Source organism: Talpa occidentalis, unplaced genomic scaffold (genome assembly GCF_014898055.3).
Source record: "Talpa occidentalis isolate TD23 unplaced genomic scaffold, MPIMG_talOcc4v2.1 talOcc4.14, whole genome shotgun sequence".
NCBI classification, from domain to species: Eukaryota; Metazoa; Chordata; class Mammalia; order Eulipotyphla; family Talpidae; genus Talpa; species Talpa occidentalis.
The window spans coordinates 12815074-12839221 of NW_023601433.1; the positions used below are offsets into that span (position 1 = coordinate 12815074).

Genomic DNA, 24148 nt, shown 5'->3' on the forward strand with positions numbered 1-24148 from the left:
AGAGTAACACAGCCTTCTGCTTTTTTTTTTTTTAAGCTACGGAAGGTATATCTAGAAGATGTATCTAGAGTCTGGGGTTCCTATGAGTTTGCGTTTTTCCTTGTTAATTTTTGTTTGTTTGAATTGAATCTGGATACATTCAAATAAAGGTGGTTTGCATGGGTTTGGTAAAAGTATCTCAACAGGAGAAAAAGATTAAGAATTATAATTAGAATTTACTTACATATTTATAACTCCTTGACTATACTTACATGGAAAGTGGACAGATACACTTACTATTTAGTGTTATATTTAGCATCTAGCACATTGAACAGTTTGGAATTTTGAAAGGTATTCTACAGTCAAGTATTTCTTGACTACCTAGTATATACCAGTTCTTGGTGCTTGAGAGTGCTTTGTATTCAGGGAGGGTTTCAGTGATGTGGGCGGATAGCAACAAATCTAGTACTGTAGTGGTGGAATCCTTAATGTGCCATTTCTGGATCACAACCTCCTCCCCTAAAGATTACAACTATCTTGTCTTCAGTGTTACTCATTTCCTAACTTACCTTTTAACTTTACCTCTCAATCATGTAATCTTTAAACCGTGATTTTTGCGTGCGAACTTTACCTGTGGATTCTGTTGTGGGTTACATCTTTTTCTCAGCATTGTGTTTGTGAGATAATGGATGTTGTAACTGAAAACGTTAGTTTTTATTGTATTATGTATGAAATTCATAGTTCTCCATTGTATGAGGGCTTACTGCCAAATTCACATTGAAGAAAAAATAGTTTGGAGTTAGAGCTTTGTGGTGTTTTGGACGAAAATATTGTATACCTATGTCTGAGGAATGAATTAAATAAGCATATTAGCTGGCCATTGGAGTACTAACAACTAGGTAAAAGCTGTTTTTGATATTCATATGTTTTAATTTTTAGGGCATTTTATTGTTAAAGTGTTAAAATCCATCATATCAAAGTATGTTTTAGTAGGTATCCATTAACCAATTCTGATAAGACCAGTAAAAGCCACAATCAGAAGTACATGCTTTGGATAAAAACAAGTAAAATCAAATAGTTTCCAAAGAAAAGTCTTTCTCGGCGTCACTAACATATAGAACCCATATTGTGATATGTTGTATTGCCCGTAAAACCACAAGACAGTGTGTCGGCAAGTAGATTTACATTCTAGATGTAAATAGGAGAAACATGTCTGTAACTAATAGTGGCCACCTAATTTTGAATGCTGACTCTGTGACAAATACTAACCTAAGTGGCTTTTTTTTTTTTTTTAATCTATTAGCTCATTTATTAGCGCTTTACAGCTCTGTTAGGTACCACTATTATCTCTATTTTATAGATGAGGAATATGAAGTTATATTTACTTAAGTTAATCACACACCTGCTTATACACTTCATAAGTCATACATGCACAGACTTATATATTCATGTGTTCCAAAAGGAGTGTCAGAGGCATGAGTACGGGATGGTGTCAGGTGAGTCTTAGGACAGATCAGTAGCATGAATCATAAAAGGTAGAACCCAGCAGTCAGAGGGCACAAGCTGATCTGAGGAAGTAGTTCAGTTCAGTTGGCTGTCTTCATGGAAGAAGGCAGGCCTGACAGTCCAGTTTTTCAAAACAAGTTGTAAGTCTGGATTTTTATGTAAATTACCTTGACTTAAATGTTGCCAGCTGATTAATTCCTTATACCGTTTTATTGTGAAATGTAATACCTATATAAAACTACATAAAGCAAGTCTACATTAATGAATTATTATAAAGTGAACACATGTAAACACTCTCCAGGTCAAGGAATAAAACACTGCCAGCTCCTCAGAAGCTTCCCCACCCCCGTCCTCCTCCCCCTTCCTACTAACATTACCTTGCTAAGTTAGCCACTGTCCTGATCTTAAGATCCATACGTTGTGACCTTCCTAGTGACATCCACCCTTCTTCCTCAAAGGCAGCCACTGTTTTGAGGTTTGTTTTTAAGGTTTCTGTGTTGTATATATAGATTCATTCATCTTTGCTGTATTCTGTTGTGTGACTGCATCATAGTTTAATCATTCTACTGTTGGGAATTGAATTTTCACCAATACTTGGTATTATCATACACTTTAATTTTAGCCCTTCTGGGGAGTCTTTAATGCAGTCTCACTGTAATTTTAATTTACATTTCTATAATTAGATGAGATTGAGCAACTTTTCATGTTCATGACCTATTCAGGTCTTGTCTACTCTTCTTGGGGATAAAAGCCAATTGACTGTATGATTATAGGTATATTTTCAGTCTGATGGTTCTCTTAATGCTAGAAGTTCTTCATTAGTATTTGCTCTGACTGTGGTGGAGCAAGAGAAGAGACTTTGAAGCAAAAGGACTTGCCAGATCCTGCATAGCAAGAGGTCAGGTAAAATAAGGATTGAAAGGTTATCTTGGATCCTAAATCTTTGTCATTTTACTATATGAGTTTAGGCTCTGTCATCTGAATCTTGGCTCTACTATTTAGTCGCTGTTTTCTCATCTGTACAATGATGACGATGTTTTCTTGTTTGATGATAATAGTACCTTCCCACTCGGGCTTGTTGTGTACTCAGCCCAGTGCCCAGTACACAATAAGGTTTTATGTTAATGACATCTTTTATAAGCTGTTATGTTACTTAAATCTTTTTAAAACATTTTAAGTAAAACCCATCTGAATATTAGAGGAGAGGCATATAGAAATTATGGGGGGGGGAGGGGTTTGTGTGTGTTCATTTATGTTCTAAATTATTTGATACTGCACAAAGGTCAGCCTATACATAGATTAGGAGTCCCAGCCCAGCAAGATGTGCTGTGATTTTCAGAGAAGGTCATGAGCTCCTGGGATACTTTGAAAAATTTATTATAATAGCATTAAGAGAGCCATCTTTAGTATGATGGATTAGGATAGAGATTAAAAACTTCATCTAGTACACCTGGCTCAATTGGGATAGCCATCTGGTGTGCTAAATGATTAGCAATTTTTTCCTTCAGTTTTTACTTCCTGAGCACCTCCTATCTTTCAGTTTCTTCCATCTGTACTACTTGTATCTCCCTTCTACCCTAACACTCATTATAACCTTGTTCTATATTCCTGTGATGCAGATGATAGCCTCCTAAGTAGTATTGTACCCCTTGTTCCTCCTTATAATCTGTTTTTCTAGATAAACTTTTTGAAATCCAAGTTTGATTAGTGCCCTCCTTACCTCTTTCCAGTACATACACTCACCCTAAGACTCCCAGGCTTCTTTCTGCTTTTAAATATGAAAGACCAAAATCTAAAATGTGGTCAGTAAACTCCTACTGAATTATTTGGCCCCTGCTTATCCCTCTAGCCCCACCTTGCATCTTTCTCTTCCTTGCTCTCTGTTCTTCAACTATGCTGCTCTCTTTTTAGTTCCTAACAGGTACTGCTCTTCCTGCCAGGTTTCTCTTTGAGTTCTTCTCATGGCACTATTTTTGTTTCCTTTGTAGTACTGATTTAAGCCTGTGATTATATATTTAGTCGTGAAATTTTTGATCATTCACTTCTCCTACTTGTCTCTAAGCTCCATGAGAACAAAGGTCATACTGATTGTATCTCGTTTCGCAGAGCACAACACAGGGACTGCTTATTTGAATTAATGAAAGAGTGCTTTCCTATCCTGGGGCTCTTGTGCATGTTGTTTTTTCTACCTGGAACGCTTCCCCTCCTCCATCCCTCATCACCTGTCACCTGTCCCTCTTTCTTTTTTTCCAGAACCTTGTCCTGTGCCCAGAAATTAGGTTAGAATTCTGCTTGAAGCAGAATTTCACTTTAAGCAAAATACTTGCTCTTTGTAGCACTTACAATAACTAGTATTTATTTGTTTACTGGTTATTTAATTTCTGATGCCTCCTCTAGACTAGAGTTGCCTTTTTTTGCTCTGTTATTCATGTGCAGGTAATATACATCAGTTTAAAATCAGCTTAGAAAACTCCCAGGAGGTGCTCCAGGACTAGCAGCAGCTTTCTTTCCTGAAAGGACAGACAATTGACAGAGTAGCCAGCCCATGGAGAATTGCTCAGAGGCCTGGCATCTTGGTAGCAGCATTCATTTTTGATTTGACTCTTCTCAATCAATATTTAATTTCTAGTCTCCTCAAGTTATCTTCGTTTTTTAAGTGGAAAAAATTCAAACCCATGCAAAAGTAGATGAATACAACAAATGTCTACATTGTCGTCCCCCAGTACAGTCAACACAAACAACTGATCTTTTTTGTATATACTTCTACCAGTTCTGTCCTTTCTCTCTCATTAATTTGAAGTGAATCCCAGACATTTGAGTAGATCTCTCTAAAATATAAAAACTATTTTTAATTGATTAGACTTTATTTTCTTAAATTGTTGTTCCTTTTTGTACAATATTTGATTTCTCCCCTCAAGTGTAGTCTGTGTCTCCCACCACATTACCATAGCCCCTTGTACTCTTCCCTCCCGTGTGTTGACTCCTCTCTCCTCCTCCCCTGCTGTATTCCTCAGATCTATAGTTAGCCTGCAAGTTTTGTCCTTTTTCTAAGATGAAACCTATTTTTTAAAAAATATAACTGTTACCACGTCACACTTTAAAAATAAATTCTAATTCAGATTAGTTAGTGAGTGTAAAGTTTAATTATCTTTCTTTTTAAAATTTTTTCAAAATTAGGATCCAGTTAAAGTTCTCCCCACTCTGGTGGTTTGTCACGTCTCCTGATTTTCTCAGAATTCACAGTTCCCCCATCTCTCTGTCCCTGTTCTCCCCTTGCACTTGGACTGGTGAGGAACAGAATTGTTTGTCCTATAGAATTTCTTTGTCTGGAATTTTGGTGCTGGAAGTCGTTTCGAACTTTACAGTCTTTCTCTATATTTCCGGTAAATTTGGGAAGAGATAGAGCAGCTCTGTCTAATAGAAATGTCCCGTGAGCCATATACATAAGTTAAAGCTTTAGTCACATGAAAAAGTTAAAAATAAGCAGGTGAAACTAATTTTGATTTCATGCGTATGGCCAAAATAATACCATTTTAACTATGATATTTCCTCTACTTTCTTGGTCTTACCCTCTTGTTTTTTATGGTCTTGACCCTTCCAGTGAGTGCTGGTCAATTACTATTTCAATTTGGGTTTGTCTGATGTCTCAAGATTACATTGAGAGGGGCCTCCCCGGTGGCGCAGTGGTTGAGCGCTGGGTTGCGAAGCTGCCCGCAGCCTCTGCAGCGCCTGTTCGATCCCCGACTGCTCCCCGGCCACCAGAGGAGGGTCCCGCATGGTGCGCAGACCTCTCCTGCCGCCCGCTGCTCCCCTCAGCAGTGTACTTCGGTCCTTCTGCCTGCTCTGCTCCCCGCTCTGGCTCTGGTGAATTCTCTCACCCTCCTGCGCTTCTGACTGTACCCAGTGCTTGTATAAATAAATAAATAAATCTTTAAAAAAAAAAAAAAAAAAAGATTACATTGAGATTGTGCTTTTTTTTTTTTTTTTTTTTTTTTTTTAAAATACAAGCACTGGGTACAGTCAGAAGCATGGGAGGGTAAGACAATCCACCAGAGCCAGAGCAGGAAACAGAACAGGCAGACTGATGAAGTACACTGCTGAGGGGAGCAGCGGGGGCAGCAGGAGAGGTTTGTGTGCCATGTGGGCCCCTCGCCGGTGGCCGGAGATCAAACTGGTGCTGCTGAGGCTGTGGGTAGCTTCGCAGCCCAGCGCTCAACCGCTGTGCCACTGGGGAAGCCCTATGCCTTTTAATTCTTTTTTTTTTTAATAAGAATGCCTCAGACTGATGGGTGTGTGCCTCATATCAAGAGAACAGCCATCATATGTATGATGGCTCTCTGGCTGGCTGCTGGTGATGCTGGCCTTGGTCACTTGCTGAGGTACTTACTATTTGCCCCTTTGTAATTGAAAAATAGCTTGGACAAGATAATTTTGAGATAAATAGATGCTGATTTTATTGCATGGATACCATCTACTATATCATTATTTTGTTGCACACATCATTGTGGCGTTGGAGATGCTTCTGTTTTCAGCACATCCTTATTTTTTGGTACAGGTGTTCCAGATTCATGTTGTATATTCCCTGATCTACCCCTCAAACCTGCCATTTATCCAAAGAGCCCTGATCCTCTCATCAAAGAATGGAGTTTAGAAACCAAGATCAGTCAGCTAGGTGTGCTCACTGCTACTAGATTGATGTTGTTTCTGGGCCTTTTCAGCTGTCACAGCTAGGCAAGTGTATTTGTGTTTATTTTTAGATCTAGTTATCTATACATGTACTAAATGTTTAAGTTTATATTGACACCTTGATTTTGATCCACCACATTTTATTCTAGCCTTCCTGTTTTTTTCATTATTACTTTCTCTGACAAAGAGAGATTAGCTTATAATTTATAATACATTCACTTGTTTAATTCTAATTTACTGATGAAGTAGTTACAGAATTGTTAAGCTATTCTACCTGTAGGTGTGAGAAGTAGTATTTCTGTACACTTCTTTGTGATCTTTGGCCACGTTAAAGTATCCAGTCAAAATACTATTTTCCAGGTTTTTTTTCTTCCCCATCTTTCCCAGTTGTGATATTTATTGTAACAGAGAGGTTTATTAACTGTATACCGTTTTGGGTCCCAAAGCCAAGACCACCACTACTTCATTCTGCTTGATTTTAATTATTTTCTGTTTTTGGGGTATGTGAAATATTACTGTAGTTCCAAGCAATGCCAAAAAAAAAAAAAAATTGCTCAGAAGCATCATTTCTTCCTCATTCCTGTTACCCCAAATCCACTTTCTCCTCGCCGCTCTTTTCCCATTTATATTATAAGTAATCATTTTCCCATTTGTCATTTCTATATTTGTTTTGCACAAATGAGCAGATAACCCTACTCCCTTTCTTGCATGAGGTTAGCATACCAGAGCAATTCCTGCGCTTTCTTTGTTCACTTAAAGGCATGCCCTTGCCATTGTTCCCAGAGGTCTTCATTCTGTTAGTTTATAATACTCCATTGTGCAGATGTACTGGAATTTGTCTCTCTCCCATGTGTGGTCACTTAGATTGTTGCCAGTATTTGCAGTTATAAACATTGCTACAGTGAATAACCTTGTATATGTGCATATAGCAATATTTTCACTTTGTTGGAGTTTTATTTTCAGGTTACTTTTCCTAGAAGTGGAAACCTGGGGTCAAAGGGGTAACTATATATTAGTTTTGTTAAATATTGGCATATTTCCCTCCAGAAAGATGTTCTAATGCATTTCCACTAAAAATGTATGTGAATGAATGGATCCTCACAGTCCTGCCACCAGACTTTGTTGTCATGCTTATTTTTTTTGTCAGTTTGATAGGTGGGAAATGGCATGTGGGTGTTAATTTTAACTTGCATTTCTCTAATTATGAGTGAGTTTGAATATTTTTTCTAATATTTGAGGACCATTTTAATATCCTTTTTATGAAGTATCTGTCTTTTTCCCATTTTACATTTTGGTGTTTTCGGGTTTGTTTTTTTTTTGTTGTTCCGTGTTAAGGATTTTTGACCATAGGTAGTACAGTTTGCAAGTATTTTCTCTTATGTTGTCAGCTGTCTTAAGACTTTATAGACATTTTGTTTTTGTGTGTGGTGTTTGTTTAGATAATGCAGACTTTTAAATTTTTTATGTACTCAAAACTTACTTTGTTTCCTTAGTACTTTGAGTTATAGTTTAAAAGTCTTTCCCTCCACTAACATTAAAAAAAAAAATCATTTGCATTTCCTTCTGGTACTTGTATGGTTTTATATTTTTATATTTGGATCCCTAATTCATTTGGGAGTTGATTCTTATGCATGGTGAGATATAGATGTAATTTTATGTTTTTTCCAAATGATTTCCTAGTTATACAAGCACCATTTATTAAAAAGGGCATCTTTACACCAGTGATTTGAGATGTTACTTTCTCTTATATTGGTTTTCCATTTATCTTTGGGCTCCGTTTCTGGATTTTCTATTCTGTTCCACTGGTATATTTGTCTGCTCATGCACTACTAGCACACTTAATTACAGAGGCTTTTTATTATAGTATGTCTTAATTAAGAGACCTTAGCTAATAAGGCTAATGCCCTCTTTCCCTTGATCACTTGCAGTATTATTTTTTAAATTTTATCCTTAATAAAGAACTCAGATAGAAACTGTTATATCTGAAGTCTTGTTCAGTATTGAACAACATTAGGAGATTTCATTCATCATGGCTTGTGTAGTTTGTTCATTTTCATGGCTGTGTAATACACCATTGAGTGAATATCACATACTTTTCCATTTCATTGATGATACGTATTTAGATTGTTTCTGGTTTTTTTTTTTTTTTTTTTTTTTGCCATTAAGAGTAGAATTTTTGTGAATATTCTTACGGTAGGTGGATGTGTGTGTTTCTTTTGAATAATCATATAATATGTTTATTATTGCCAGCTTTTCAAAGTGGTTAGACTAGTTTGCCCTCTGCTGATTAGATTGTTCACTAACACTCCATATTTTCATTTCCACCTTAACTTGCTGTGTGGGTGTGTGGTAGCTTTTTATTGTGTTTTTAATTCATATCTCCCTGTTGGTTGATAAATTTGAGCACTGCATGCTTAGTGGCCATTTCAGTGTCCCCTTAGATACTTCCTCAGGTTCTTAACCCATCTTTTCTATTAGGCTGTCTGTTCCTATTGACAAGGATTATTTTTGTAGTCTGGATATTACTGCATTGAATAGGTAGATATTAGTGGGTTACTTCAAAAACTCACTTTTACATGAAAATAAGTGACACTGCTTTGTTGTTATATATGAGAAAAGTCATAAGTTTTACCACATAAATGATTTGTATTAAAACTAATACATTTTACTCCTTTATTACTGAAACTTGATCAGTACTACTAAGCAACTTATTGGTCAAGATTTTCTGCCTCAGGGTAGTTGGTCTGGGAACCAGGAGGGATCTCCTGGATGGAGTATGTGATTGAAACTCAGCTTACCATCTTTTTTACTTTAGATATTTTGTTTAAAATAGTTTTAGGATTTAAAGTGAAGCAAGGAAGCTGATTTTAAAGAAATGTGACCTGTCGAATCCACAGATTTGGTGTTTTTCATTGAATGTGTTTTTGTGTGTCATGGTTTTCCATACATCTCAGTATTTGGAAACTGAAAAGGTGTCCTAAAACTTTTTTATTTTGAAATGTTAGAGGAAAATTGCAAGAATATTAGGATTCACTTATATCCCTCATCCTGCTCCCCTTACATTTTGTAAAACCATAGGATTATCAAGGATAAGAAATTAACATGATAGGCATGATAGGGGCCTCCCTGGTGGCACAAGGGGTTAGGTCACAGCACTGTGAAGCTACCTGCAGGCACTGCAGCACGAGTTCGATCCCCAGCCAGGGTGGAGACCCACATGGCGCAGCAGACCTCTCCTGACTCATCCACTGCTCCCCTCAGCAGTGTATTTCAGTCAGTCTGCCTGTTCTGTTCCCCACTCTGTCTCTGGTGAATCCTCTCGCCCCCACACCTCTGGCCTGTACCCCAGTACTTGTATGCATAAATAAATAAATCTTTTAAAAAAAGAAACTAACATTATATAATAATACCTGAAATACAGATACTGAATTTTGCCATATTTTCCTTTTTCTGTTTCAGGTTTCCACATTGCAGTTAGTTAATACTTCTCTTTGGTGACTTTGAATCTGTGAGAGATATAGAGTCTTCTCTCTGTCTTTTATGACCTTAGTACTTTTGGAGAGAATTGATGGGTTATCTTGTTGAATGCCTTTCAGTTTGTTTTGTCAGATGTTTTCTCGTTGAAATAAGACGATGTGTTTTTGGCAAGACTAATGTAAAAACCGTATCAGTCCCTGGTGCATCTTATCAAGGGGTTCATGATGTTTATGTATCTGTTACTAGTGATACTTACCTTGATCACTTGTTCAGGTGGTATTGCTTCACTGTAATGTTTACTGTATTTTTTTAGAATTGATGTTTTAGAGGAGATAAATTGAGACTGTTCTGATTCTGTTACTTCTCAAACTTTTGCCCACTAATATTTCTCCATGTAGTCACGGATCTTATCTGCAATAGTTGGTAGATTTACCTGATAACCCCTTTTCTTTCACAGTTGCTCATCAGAATTCCACTGTAAGGAAAAACTGTCCCATGCTCATTTATTTATTTGATTATATCAGTTTGGACTCATGGATATCTTTTATCCTATGGATTAAAATCTAATACTGTCATTTTGTTGCTCAAGTTATTCTAGCTTTGATCATTGGAAACTCCTCCAGGTTGGTTTCCGTGTTCTTTTGGCAAACCCCTGTGTGTTTTTGAGAGGTCCCTTCATTGCTGGTACCGCTTTATAGTCCAGGTACATCTTATCTTTCCCCTGCCTCAGCCATGGACCAACTGCTGAACCAAGGAATTCTAGTTCATTTTACTGGAGGATAGTATTTTAAAATTCAGATCATCATGCTGACTGTGCTTAGTGCTATTTTTCCATTTCTAAGTTCTCTCAGCAGACCGCTAGGAAGTGCTCAGATTTAAAGCTATGATTTTTTTTATACTTTAACCTCAGCTTCTAGACTCACATCTTAGATTGCATTTTAGCCTTCCTTCTTTTATTTGTACTTCTCCCTCCAACGTTAGAGAAACCTACCTTATTATCCAGGAGATACTCACTTGTTTGTCTGCTTCTAGTATACAAACAAAATAGTTTCAAACTTTTACCCATACTTAAAGAGAAAGAATTATACCAAGGTTACAGTTTCTGTATCATTCTTTTTGCATTTGACTTTATAGCATTTAATCAAGGTACTGTTCTCCACTTACTTCCTCGGTGTGGTCGGGTCACATTACTCATTTATAATACATTTAAGTTCATTTGTCATTATTTTTATTCCACTTTCGTCGCTCCCCTCCTCCCCCTGTCCCCCACACAAACCCTTGGTGGTTTCAGTGGTTTTGAGGTGTGTTTGTTTCTTTTGAATAAGTAATACTGTGATTCTAAGGGTTAGCTACACAAAAAGACTTAGAAATATCATTTTTGTACCCTGTCCCTTTCCCCTTACTACTTGTAGAGAGAGTATTATACAACTATTTTAGATATATATTTTTAATAATAGTTAAGGGCCCAAAATTTTAAAAAATAGATGAAACTATTCTTTTATCATATCTTCCATTTTTGTGTTTTGTGGTTTTCTTCTTTCTGTCTTCGGTGTATTCTCTGAGCAATGGTTGATGTGTTGTGTTATTACACAGACTTCTGTATCCTCACTGGTTTTTCCTCAACTTCCTTGGTTCTCTGCCCTCTCCCCTTCCATAAAATATCTGTAGTCCACAGGTTTGTCTTGGTCATTTGGTAATTGTGTATTTTCTCCTTGGTTCACTACTACTTTGCTAATTACTCCTAGATCCTTGTCAATTCCAGATCTCAGTCTTGATCTTCAATCAGTATGGCCAGCTGCTCACTGCTGTATCTGTACCTGCTGTCATACCTCCCTAGGCATCTTAAATTGAGGATGTCTGTCTAAAACTGAATTCGTAGTCTTTCCTAACTGATTTTTCACACATCTGCCCAGTTCAGAAACCTAACAGCCATCTTTGACTCCTCCCAGTTTTTCACATTAGCCGTTCAACTGATCTCCCTGCCTTAAATCCATCTCCCACATGTAGCCTTCAGAATGACTTCTTAATATGTCATTTGCGACTGAAGCTTTTTAGTGTCTTCTCATTGTATTTAAAATCCTTAGTACTACATTACAAGGTCTGTTGTGATGATCCTTTTTTCATCTTTTCTTTTTACCCTTCCCTTGTTCTGTGAATTGTACAACTCAGTCACATCCCAGCTGGTATTACGTGTGCAGCATCTCCCGCCATGCTGACATGCCCTTCTCCGGAAACACCTTTCCCAACTTTTTTCCTTATCATTCTTTAAACTTGAACTCAAATGTTACTTTCTTAGGAACTCAGTTGCTGACCTTTGTAGCATACAGAATCCTCTCTATTCTCCCTGATGCCTCCTGTACACTGTTTATGTAGCATGATAAACCTTCTCCTTTAAACGGCCTAAAGAAGAGGAGGGACCTATTTTTGGCCTCTGTAGCACTTAGCGTATTTGATATGTTTAATGAATGAATGAATGGTTGGTGGTCTGTTTTTAATAAAATTTTACTGATAATCTAGTTATATGTTTAAATAATGTTAAGGAGTTAATATTTTTCTTCATTTGGAGAACACTTGGCCTTATTCTATTTGGACTTGGTCTTCTCTCAATTATAGTTTCATCCTGTCTGTCAGTTCTTCTGAACTCCTGTTTTTTCCCCCATTTGATCTGTAATCTGCCCTAAAGGACAGTGAAACTGCCAAAAATTGGGATCTGAAGTTTTGGCAGGAAGCCCTTGAGAGTTGGTGATCTGAGTAGTGTCTTTGCCAGCTGGAGCTTAGAACAAAGAAACCAGACAAATTCTTGGCAGGTTCTGAAATGCAGCTTTTTGCTTCTTCAGAAATTGTGATTCCAGTCAGTTAATGCTGACTTAGAAATGTCCATAGAGCTCAGAATCCAATAACCATGACTTGCAAGCTCGCTTGATGTCTGCAGTGCTTTGCTACTTACTGAATTTGTAGCCTGTTTGAATTGGGATTATAATTGGACCACAACTGCAATTATAGTCTATAGAATTTAGAGCTGGCAGGACTTTTTTACTTGATAATTTCATCAAGTTCCCTTATTTTATGGATAAGGAAAAAAACTAAGGTCACCTGTCTCGTTAATGGCAAATTTGGGCTCTGAACTTGATATTTCTGGTATAGTTAATTTTCCATTTAACAATATCTTTCAGAGTTACCATGGAATGATAGTGCTGGCCAGGGATCAAACTTGAGCTCCATTGGCTGCAAACAGCTTCATAGGTTGTGTCTTAACCCCTTGCACCACCAGGGAGGTCATGCTGTGCTTTTTTGGATGAAGGAAACCAAAGGCTGGAGAGTGGAGAGAGATGTCAGTGTTCCATGTTTTCGAATAGGAAACCCAACTCCCTCCCTCCCTCCCTCCCTCCCTCCCTCCTTCCCTCCCTCCCTCCCTCCCCCCCCCCCCCCCCCCCCCCCCCCTCTCTCTCTCTCTCTCTGGAGGGTAAGGATGATCAGGGCATAATTAACAGTGACTTTTTTATATTATAGATTACGTTGCTTTAGGGAACATTCTCAAGAGCTCTTTTGATGTTTTGTTCTATTGCTTTCTTGTCCATAGGTCTCCCTTTTGATAAATCAAGCTAATATGCTGTGTTTGGCTTTAACAGAGAAGTGAATTTATAAGTCAGCTAAGATTGGACAAAATGGCAATTACTATAGATACTTGTATCACGTATATTTTAGTAGGACTCTTGATTTGTAGCAGGTTACTCATTGCTTTATATTGATGGAGGATTTTTTTTTTAACATACTAGGTCAATTTTTGAGAAAAAAAAAAAAAAACAGCTTTGTTTTGAGCAAAGGTCTCATTAAAGGGAGATTTTGGTGCACTTGATCGGAAGATTGAAACAAAATGCTGGTGAGGTTCTCAGTTATCTGTGGGAGTGAACAGAGATCCTTTCTTTCCCTCTCTAATTCATCTGACAGGAAAGTTAATCTAGTGGCTTTGAATTTAGGGAAGCAGGCTTTTTTTTAAATAGCAATTCATTTTCTAAAGTGGCATTAATCTTAGATTAAAGTTGCTGTGGGAAGGGAGAAATGGGCCCCTGGCCCCTTGATGGACATGTTCTCATGATGCTAATGACAGCAGTAGAGTAGAAAACAGATCTCTTTTAGGAACTAAGCATTTGTGACAATGGGTAATGAGTGAGCTTCAGAGCACATCATGCTTTAACACTCTCCTTCCACCCTACCTTTTGATAATTCTGAAAAAGCCTGTTTTTTAAAAAAATGTTTGTAAATACATTTATTTTTAGGAACCCCAATTCCGTAAGATGGTAACATTAAAAGAAAATGAATTACTGTAAGTCTCCAAGTGCAGTGAACTCAATTCATAAGAAATGTATTTTGAATTCTCCAGTGCTCTTTCCTTAGTATGTTATTTTCCTGTCTAATAAGAGTCTTCACAGAACCTGAACTATGTGGTTTGAGGAATAACTTGTGTTGGAACTTGCATCACTTACTTCATGGTGATTCTCATGGCTGGGATGGTTTGGAATTGTTCATTTGTGGTTTTTTTGTTTGGTTTTTGCTTCTTGCATGAGTATACCATATGAGTACTTGAAAAGCCTTTTTTTTCCCTTAGGATTATAAACAAAACTTGAGAAGATAATTCTGTTACACAGCTGAAACTACGTGGAAGCAGTAGTGTTTAATTGTGATATTAACGTAACCATTGACCAAATCTTTCAGCTGTCTGACCTTTTTTCCTGTAACATGCATATTTATAATTGCTGAGTTCTTGGTAATTTGATTTCCTTTGCATGACGTGAGAAATGTTTTTAAATGTTTTGTGTTGTTAGGTACTTCAGAATAATACTTTTCCATTTTTTTACTCTTTTCTATCTGGTGTTCAGTATAAATTTGCAGAATTAGCTTAAATACTGATTTCAGCTGGCATGAAATGAACAGAGAGGCATCTTTTCAAATTAAGTTAAAAACAAAGGAAGTTCCTGTATGTAGTGTCCGGTCTCTTAAAACAAAAACAAAAATCCTTCCAAAATTATTAAACTCCTTTCAGAGTATCTCTTATTAGTAATATGAATTTGGTATTTCACTGTGCTAAATTATTTACTGAGTGTTCTTGTTTACTTTATTAAGGACATTTTCTTAAAAGATAAATGGTTTGTTTGTTTTTTATCTTTGTCAGAGCACAGCAATGGAGGAAACAGCTATATGGGAACAACATACAGTGACGCTTCACAGGGTAAGTTTCTGTTGCAGTGAATAATCTGTATATAACTCAGGATACTGGCAGCTTTTGAAAACAATAGAGGAAAGCCAGATGTCAGGAAGCCAGAAGAAAGGAGGAAAACTTTTCTATATTCCTTTGTTTAAAATTAGAGTTGCAATAAATTCTTTATTAAGGTCAAAAGTGAACATGATTACTTTTTCATATATCCTTTTGCTTATTTGTGTCTTTGCTGGTTTTATCCCTGCTTTAAGAAACTAAAGATGTATACCCCAAACAAATAGAGTGTCTTATGTGAATTATACCTCAGTTTTTGAAAAGGGAGAAATAATTTATTTTTTAAAAATTTAGTGGGTAGCACACTTTATTTTATTGTAAATTGTAAACTCCTTCAACCTTTCTGAGTTGTTATGCATGTATCGTAAGTGTGATGTTTAAAATTAAGCCAAGTTGTGTAGGTAATAAAATCATAAAAAATACTTGCTGATTTGGAGCATATAAACCCCAAGCTGTCTCTTAAGCAATTGAAGATAAGCAGAGAAAAAAATGACAGTAAGAGTTAGGTCTGAAGTGCCACTGCCCTGAATTTGAATCCTACTTCTGCCTCTTTTCCTTTAGAAATGAGTGAGTGGGCAGTCCTCTTCGAAAGACTTGATTTTCATATTTCATATTTAAACATATTTCATAAACATATTTCATATGTTTAAAATGAGGGTACAGGCACCTCTTTTATGCTTGACATAAAGTAAATCTGTCACATCGTTCTTTCCTTTTTCCCCTTTGATGTGAGTTGACACTACTGATTACTCTTCCCCTAGAGAATGTATCGAGATTAGAGAATATTTGAATACACTTACTTTTTATACTTTATTCTTAGGCTTACCATCTGTGTTCATTGGGAAAGTCATGTTTCTGTACCCTACCTTCATTATCTCATGATGTTTGGATCAGCACACAACAGATAATGGGTGCATTAATTATTAAAAATGTGATTTCAGATATTATATAGTAAACATTTTTCCTCCCTAAATGGTTAAAAAAATTAAATAATACTGACCTTAACTTTTAATTTATAAAGCTAAAATATTACCTCTTAGTGTTTGAAATGTGATTGGTAGCATATTTAAATAAGATTAAATATAAAATTACTTTATACTTTATTTTTTAATTGACTGATCATGACTTCTATATTTTAGCACATTAATTTTTCTAGTACCTTTACTGTTTTTATTGGTATAATTTACATACCATAAAATTCATGCTAAGTGTACAGTTCTAAATTTGACCCAGCACTTAGCAACCTCTGTTGTATTTTCTACCCCTAAATGTTGGCCTTTTCTGGAGTGTTATGTAATTGGACTAATGTATATGCTCATTGTATGATTCATGTATCAAGCCTTTTGTGACTGACTTTTGTACTCAGTCTAAGGCAGATTCCTCAGTGATCTTTGCTTGTATCAATAATTAGTTCCTCCTTATTGCTTAGTAGCATTCCATTGTGTTAAAGAATAATTTGCTTGTTCACTCTCTGCTTTTGATACATTTGTGTTGTTTCCTTTTTTTTGTGATTATGAATAAATTTGCTCTAGTGTCTAGGCTTTTGTATGGATGTAGCTTTTCAAGTGTGTAGTAGTAGGTGATTTTAGTTTGCAGTTCTCTGAAGACTAATGATGTTGAATAGCTTTTTATGTTTTTATTTGTTATTAGTATATCTCTTTTTGGTAAACTTCAACTTTTTTGCCTACTTTTATTTGGATTGTTTTCTTATTGAAGTTCTTTTTGTTTTTGTTTTTTTAATATTGATTCAACTGTGTATCTAAACACAGATTGACAAAGTACTTTATAAGCTACATTTAATGTTTTTTTTAAAAAACTAATAGTATGTATTCTTCCACAATTTTCTTCATAAAATACTTTGTTAGAATGAGATTTCATCTGCTTTTGCTATGTTTCAGAGATGGAAAATGACTGGTTCACAATAAGGTACAAGTAAATCCAATGGCTATATAAGAGCTTTTTGTCTATAAAAGAGGCAGATCACTCAACAGAAGGAATCCCCTGAATTCTCATTAACACATTGGGGTTTTTGTTTATTGTTGTTGTTTTATTTATTTATTTTTTTAACAAAACAAGAAATGCACCACCATCCATTACTCCACCTTTACTTCTTCGACCCTTACCTCTAGTAACGCCATTTTGGTTCACAGTGTCCATGCGTTTAATTTTCACTTTGTTTTGGCCATTTATCTGCTTCCTTACTTGTATTACAATATTGGTGAAATCAACCAAAATTTGTCTTCATCTTTCAGACTAATTTTGCTTTGTAGAATTCTCTCAAGTTCCATTTGCTGCAAATAGCAAAATTTTATCTATCTTATAGCTGAAAGGTATTCTACTGTTTATCTAGACCACATCTTTACCTAATTATCTGTCAGGAGGCACTTAGGTTGCTTCCATATCTAAGCTTTTGTAAGCAGTGCTGCAGTAAACATTGTGGCACATAAAACTCTTCAGGTAGATGATTTCATACTCTTTGGATATATACCCAGAAGTGGCAGTTCTGCTTTTAATTTTTTGATGCTGCACCAATTTATATTCACACCAACGGTGCATAAGGATTCCTTTCTCCACATCCTCTCCAACACATGTTGCTAGCTGTCTTTTATATAAGGCATTCTCAGAGGTGTGAGGTGATCTCTCTCATTGTCATTTTGATTTCCATAAGGAGAAGTGATGATGAACATTTTTTCATGTGTCAGCCATGTGTATATATATCCTCTTTGAAAAAGTATCCAGATCTTCTGCCCATTTTTTAATTGTGTTGGTGTTTTTTATTGTTGAATTGGATAAGTTCTTAATATACCTTAGGTAGTAATCCCTTATCAGATATGTGATATGCAAATATCTAATCCCATTCAACAAGTATAGTTTTAGTCTGCTGATGATTTTCTTTCACTGTGCACAAACTTTTTAATTGATATTTTAAAAATTGTTTTGGCTATTCCAGTTCCTTTGCCTATCTCTTTTTAAATAGATGAAAAATTCATCCCCTCCTTTTTTTAAAATCATGACCTGATGTTGAATTTTGCGGTTCCCCCACCACTCCCAAGGTTTGAATTTTCTTAATCTATTGGTATGGTAGATTTCTTGCTTTTTGAATGTTTGACAGCCTTGCATTTCCAAGATAAATGCTACTTAGTTGTTAAGTATTATCCACCTTCTGTTTTGCAGAATTGAATTTGTTAGTGTTTTGTGAAGCTAGTCATTTCTGTATTCATGGGAAAGACTGGTCTGTACTCTTTTTCTTGTATTGTTTTTATCTGATTTTTCTGTCTGAAAAGCTATTAACCTCAAAACAAGTATTTGGGAAATAATTCTTCCTGTTGTGTTCTCTGGTAGAGTTTGTGTACAATTGATGTTATTTCTTCCTTAAATGTTTGGTAGAATTCACGATATAGCCATTAGCCATTTGGCCCTGAAGTTTTCTTTGTGAGAGGGCTAAAATTTTTAACTACTAATTCAGTTTCTATAATTTTATGTAGGACTGTTCAGGTTATGAATTTCCTTATTATTAGTGTTGCCTCTTTTTTTTTTTGCTGTTTGTTTTGGTAGCTTTGGTAATTTGTATCTTTTATCTAAATTGTTCACAAAGTTCCCTAATTTTACAACATTTTATTCATTTCTGATAAGGGTGATTTGTATCTTTTCTAATTTCTTGTTCAGTCTGGCTAGAGGTTTGATAATTTTGTTGATCTTTGCAAAATGCAAGCTTTCATTTTCATTGATAGATAGCACTTTGTTTTTTTATTTTATTAGTTTCTGCTCATATTTAATATTGCCGTTCTTCTGTTCATGTGAGATTAAGTTGCTTTATTTTTCTAGTTTCTTTAAGATAGAAGCTAGAGCATTTACTTTACATCAGAGGTGTAATTTGGCATCTTATCATACTACATGTGTTTTTTTTCCTGTTACCTTTTTAGCTTCTAAATAAGTAAAATAAGACACTTAAATTAGCGAAAGTATGTTTTTCCTTTGTACCATTTTGTCTGAATTATCTAGGAATTTCAGGTGGGGGAAGGACTAAGTGTATTTACTATAGATCTATATCTCATTATTTTAGGCAAAGTGGAAAAATATTCTGAAAGTTGCGAGAACAGGTTACACTTTTCTGAATGTATTAAAAGTGCCATATCAACTTGTCCTGTTAGGTGTAAGACTCAGGTGTCTTTGAAGTTCTGTCTAGATGGTTAGTGTGAGCTCCATTCTGTAGCTGGCCTCGTTCCAAGCCTCAGTTTCTTTTGCCCCAGAAAGAGGTACCAGGTCCTGGAAAATGTCATTAGAAGATACATAGAGATAAGATATAATTCGTAATGCTTTGGTTTTTAAACATGTTAGCTGTTGTACCAGGAATACAGAACTTTGGCCTCTGGGCCTCATCAGAGAGGATTTGTTTTTTAAAAAATTTTAAAAATATCCGTGTCAGTGCAAGTCAAGAGACTTAATGGCAAAGCATAATTCAGTTGACTTCATTCCTAAAGCTGCAAAACAGTACTTCCAAGTATCTTGGTGTTCTGGATTGGGCCAGAGTAAAATTTAAGACTATTTAGATTTAGATCATGATCAGCAAACTTTGACTGTGAAGAGCCAGATAACTGGCAAATATTTTAGACCTTGCACCACCACTGTCACAACCACTCAGTTCTGCAGTTGTAATGCAAAAGTATCCATAAACAATAGGTAAAAAATGGATGTGACCGTGTTCCAATAAAACTTTATTTACAAAAATTAGAGCTGCCAGGGGCCTCACCTGGTGGCGCAGCAGTTAAGCGCTGGGCTGCGAAGCTGCCGCAGCCTCTACAGCTCCGGTTCAATCCCCTGCCGCTGGCAAGGGTCCCAAATGGCACGCAGACCTCTCCTGCCACGCCCGCTGCTCCCCTCAGCAGTATACTTCAGTCCTTCTGCCTGGTTCTGGTCCCCGCTCTGGCTCTGATGAATCCTCTCACCCACCCGCACTTCTGACTGTACCCAGTGCTTGTATAAATATAAATAAATAAACAAATAAATCTTTAAAAAAAAAGTAAGAGCTGCCAGGATTTGGTCATACTTTTATTGTAAAGAGGATTTATCGTAAAGAGGAATCAATTGGGTTATCCTTGACTACCAGAAATTCTGATTCATTTAGTAGGTCTGGGATACGCACTTTTTTAAAAGGTTCCAGTTTGAGATGGAGGGCCTTGACCTCTGCCATCAGAAGTAGCAAGAAGAATTTTGGCAATGGTAGTTTAATGAAGGAGGTAATTTGAAGTTATATTCTTTTGTTAATAACTTGTGTGTTACCAAATAAGGGTCAGAATTCTTTGACACCTGGTGGTCAGTGAATAAAAAAGGTAGAGATGACATCATCTTTAGAAAAATAAAAATCCTGTGCTTTAAAGCTTTGAACATTGTCATTTTTTTCTCCTCATTCTCAGAGGTTTCATCTTTCATCTTAGAATGCTAGAAAAAGTTGGAATCCTATTAATCTTCAAGGTTAAGTAATTTTTTGGTGCTCCCTGTATGCCAAGCACTGTTGTAGTCCCTGGATTTATGTCAGAGAACATAAACACAACTCCTTGCTTCATGGATTTAGGCCCATGAAGTGACAGGTGAATAAACACCAAGGATAATCTGCCCTGTGCCCTGCATTATGATTTTCTGAGGTGTAGAAAATCTTTGACAATTTTATATTCTCCTAATGTTTGGTCCTTAGTTATACCCAATAAAGTTTAATAGGCAACCTATTCAACAAAGTCACTCTTAGGATACCTGTAGCAGCATGGTCCAATAGCAATATGTGCAAATTATATAGGTAATTTAAAATTTTCTTGTCTTTACATTTAAAAAATGTAAAATGCAGGTGAAATTAACTTAACAATATATATGTATGTGTGTGTATACACACACACATAGTTTTTGGGTGGAAGGAAAGACATGAAGCAATTTTTTATATTTTATTCTTTTGAGATCATAAAGAGCCCATGAGCCTCAATAAATTTGTATTTCTGTCTTTGCCTGAAAGAAGCTGATTTTATGCTAAACAAGTGGCATGGAATCTGTTCCTATTTTGCTGGCCATTAGCCCTCCCCATTTTTTTACAGAATATTGTGAGTGCTTATGCACTGAACAAAGCTAAACTATTCTGACCTTTCATAGAAAAAGTTTGCCCACTCAAGTGTTAAATTATTCCTGATCCCTTAAAACAGAGTTCAATCAAGAAAGATGATTCAGTTGCATAAATATCTGGATAATCTCTTTGCCAAAGAGTCTTCCCTGTTCACTTAAAATATGCCCCTATAGGGTTGTACTTAGCTGGAATTGATAGATGAATATTTGAATCCCTCACAAGTGGGATATTGCTCCTCAGGCTACCAGTAGTGCCATGTGTGAAGTAGTTTAAATGTGTACCTGTGTTCTGGAATACATGGGGTGCATCACTCTACTACTAGAAAGGTAGAATGGTTTGATGAATAGAACGAATTTTGAAGGATGAACTGAAGCTTGCAAGACTGATGAGGTGCTAAAGGAACACCAGGCAGAGAAGGAGATATGAAAGCATAGTTTGATCATGTATAGCATGCTTACAGGGATCAGGAGTTAAGTATATTTAGAGCAAAGATTGGGGTACTGGGAAGCAAATCTGAGTTATATTTCAGGATATTATTGTATAACAAGGAATTTAGATCTGTGGGCAATGAAATAACAGTATCAAGTCTGTTTTAGAATTAACCCTTAGAACATGAAGAAGGGTAAACTATAACACAGTAGAGGTAAAAAAAATCTATTGAAAAAGGCAAGTCAATAGTGAAGGTAGAGGAATGGGAACAAGTGGAATAGTTTAATCTCTAAAGTGTTTGGTGACAGTCCTAGTGTGATGGTCACAAGCATTTAAGTCTGTTCTGAGACCTGGCTGCCTGTTAGAATCACTTGGATCTTAAAAACAAAAAATGTCTGCCATCTCTCTTCCTCCAGTTTTATTAAATTGATATGGTGTCGGGGTTCACACATAAGCAAGCAGTTTTGAAACTGTTCCCAAATGATTCTCATTTGCAACCAGAGCTGGGAATCACAGACTTCCTAGATAGTTATTAAATGAACTTCAGCAAGCTCCGATCCAGCAGAATTACACGTTTTGCCGCAGTTACATGGGAGTGGTGGTCTGCTGGGCTGGGTTTTAGCCTCTGGCTCTCTACAGCAAAAACCATTGCTCACATGTAAATCTTAAGAAAGTGTCTTCTCATCTCTGCTTTCCTCATTGAAAACTCCAGATTCTTTCCGCATTCTTTAGTATTTCCGTCTTGCTTTTAATTTTTAATTAAAAGAATTACTAAGCAAAATGTGTAAATGCACGATAGAAAAGTTTATTGAGTAAGGGCCTCCCTTGGTGGCACAGCGGTTGAACGCTGGGCTGCGAAGCTGCCCGCAGCTTCTGCAGCTCCAGTTCGATCCCCGGCCGCTGGCAAGGGTCCCAAATGGCGTGCAGACCTCTCCTGCTATGCCCGCTGCTCCTCTCAGCAGTGTACTTCAGTCTTTCTGCCTGTTCTGGTCCCCGCTCTGGCTCTGGTGGATTCTCTCACCCTCTCACGCTTCTGACTGTACCCAGTGCTTGTATAAATAGAATTTAAAAAAAAAAAAGATTTAAAAAGAAAAAGTTTATTGAGTAAAAGATTAGTTCCCACCTCTTTCAAAGAGGAAAAATAACCACTGCTCCCCCATATTCCTGAAGGTAACCCTTAGACATTTTTCCCCAATATTTGTGACTACTAACAGTCTATAGGGAATAACTATGCAAATGTATATGTTCATATTGTTGGAGGGGTATGTATATCCTCAGGGCACATTCCGAGAAACTGGTTTCCTTTGTCAAAAGTTTGGTGCTTTTGTAATTTTGTCAGATATTGCCAAAAACCTGTCCTAAAGAGTTGCAGCAGTTGAAGTGCCCATCAGCAATAATGTGTGAGTGCCCGTTTCTGTATAGTCTCCCCTGCAAAATGTGTTGTCATACTTTAACTTTTGTGCTCTGTGTGGCATTAATTTGTATTTCTCTGATTTTTAACATTTCATATATCTTTTATAAATGGTCACAAGTTTGACCTGAGGATGCGAAAAGGTCTCCCAAAACTTTTTATGCTCTAAGGCAAACTATTTTCAAACAATACAAAAGTATTGTCTGTGTTGATATTTGTAGTGAAGGTGCAAAAAACAATGGTGGGTAAACCTGGGTGCCATACCCCAAATCATGACAGTGATACTAAACCTTCCTAATAGCCGCTGCAGTATACTCACAGTTTAGAAGTAAAGCAGAATTAAAAGGTTACTTCAGAATTAATCAGTTGATAATTTTTGGTTTTCATGTTTTAGCTATTACAAATAAATTAGGAAGTTAGGAATATGTGGCTGTAAATCTTTGTGTGGCATATTTTCATTTCTCTTGGATGTATGCTTGAGAGTGGAATTGCTGGTATTATTTTTTATGTTTGTTCTTATCTTTTGACATCTAAGTAGGCTTTGAGGAGGAAAGGAAAGGCATGATCAACTTTCTGTCTGTGGTTGTCATGGTCATCTCTGTTGTAGATAGGACACCCTTTATCCTCAGGTTGGTCGCATTGTAGAGCAAACGTAGTGCAATAAAATTTTAGAGACGGGCCTCCCTGGTGGCACAGGCCATTGAGCGCAGTGCTGTGAAGCTGTCCCCAGCCTCTGCAGCGCCAATTCGATCCCGGCCTGCCTCGGAGCAACCCACATGTTGAGCAGACCTCTCCTGTCACGGCCACTGCTCCCCGCAGCAGTGTATTTCAGTCAGTCTGCATGTTCTATTCCCGGCTCTGTCTCTGGTGAATCCTCTCACCCTCCCGCGCATCTGGCCTGTACACTGGCTCTTGTATAAATAAAATAAATCTTTAAAAAAAAGTTTGGAGGAAAATTTCTCTTTGATTCAGTGATTTCTTTGGAGACCTAAGTAAATGTTTGATGGCTCTTTAGGCTGCTCTGAATATTTCATTTCCTTTTTATGGAATTGAGTGGATTTCTTTGAGATTGGGTAATGTTTTAATAACTTGAAATTATTTTGGATTTTTTTATAGTTGCCTGTCCTTATAGTCATTGTGATTAAGATTTTCAGCTCATTTAGAGTGATATAGTTTATTATAATTTCCTTTAAGGACATAAGTAGTTTTTAAATAGCTGACACACTATTTTCTGTTGTTACAATGTGCATAAGACATTATTGGGTACTACTTATATAGAGGTTTT

General features: G+C 36.5%; 1 protein-coding gene across 15 annotated transcripts in view; it reads left to right on the forward strand.

Annotated features, from left to right (window-relative positions):
* TJP1 (tight junction protein 1) overlaps positions 1 to 24148 on the forward strand; it is a 205941-nt gene that overhangs the window by 120123 nt on the left and 61670 nt on the right. For all 15 annotated transcript variants that reach the window (XM_054694775.1, XM_054694778.1, XM_054694776.1 and 12 more), the window contains one exon: positions 14819 to 14875. In XM_054694775.1, the coding sequence (XP_054550750.1) occupies positions 14819 to 14875 (57 nt within the window). The remainder of the gene's footprint in view (positions 1 to 14818; positions 14876 to 24148) is intronic.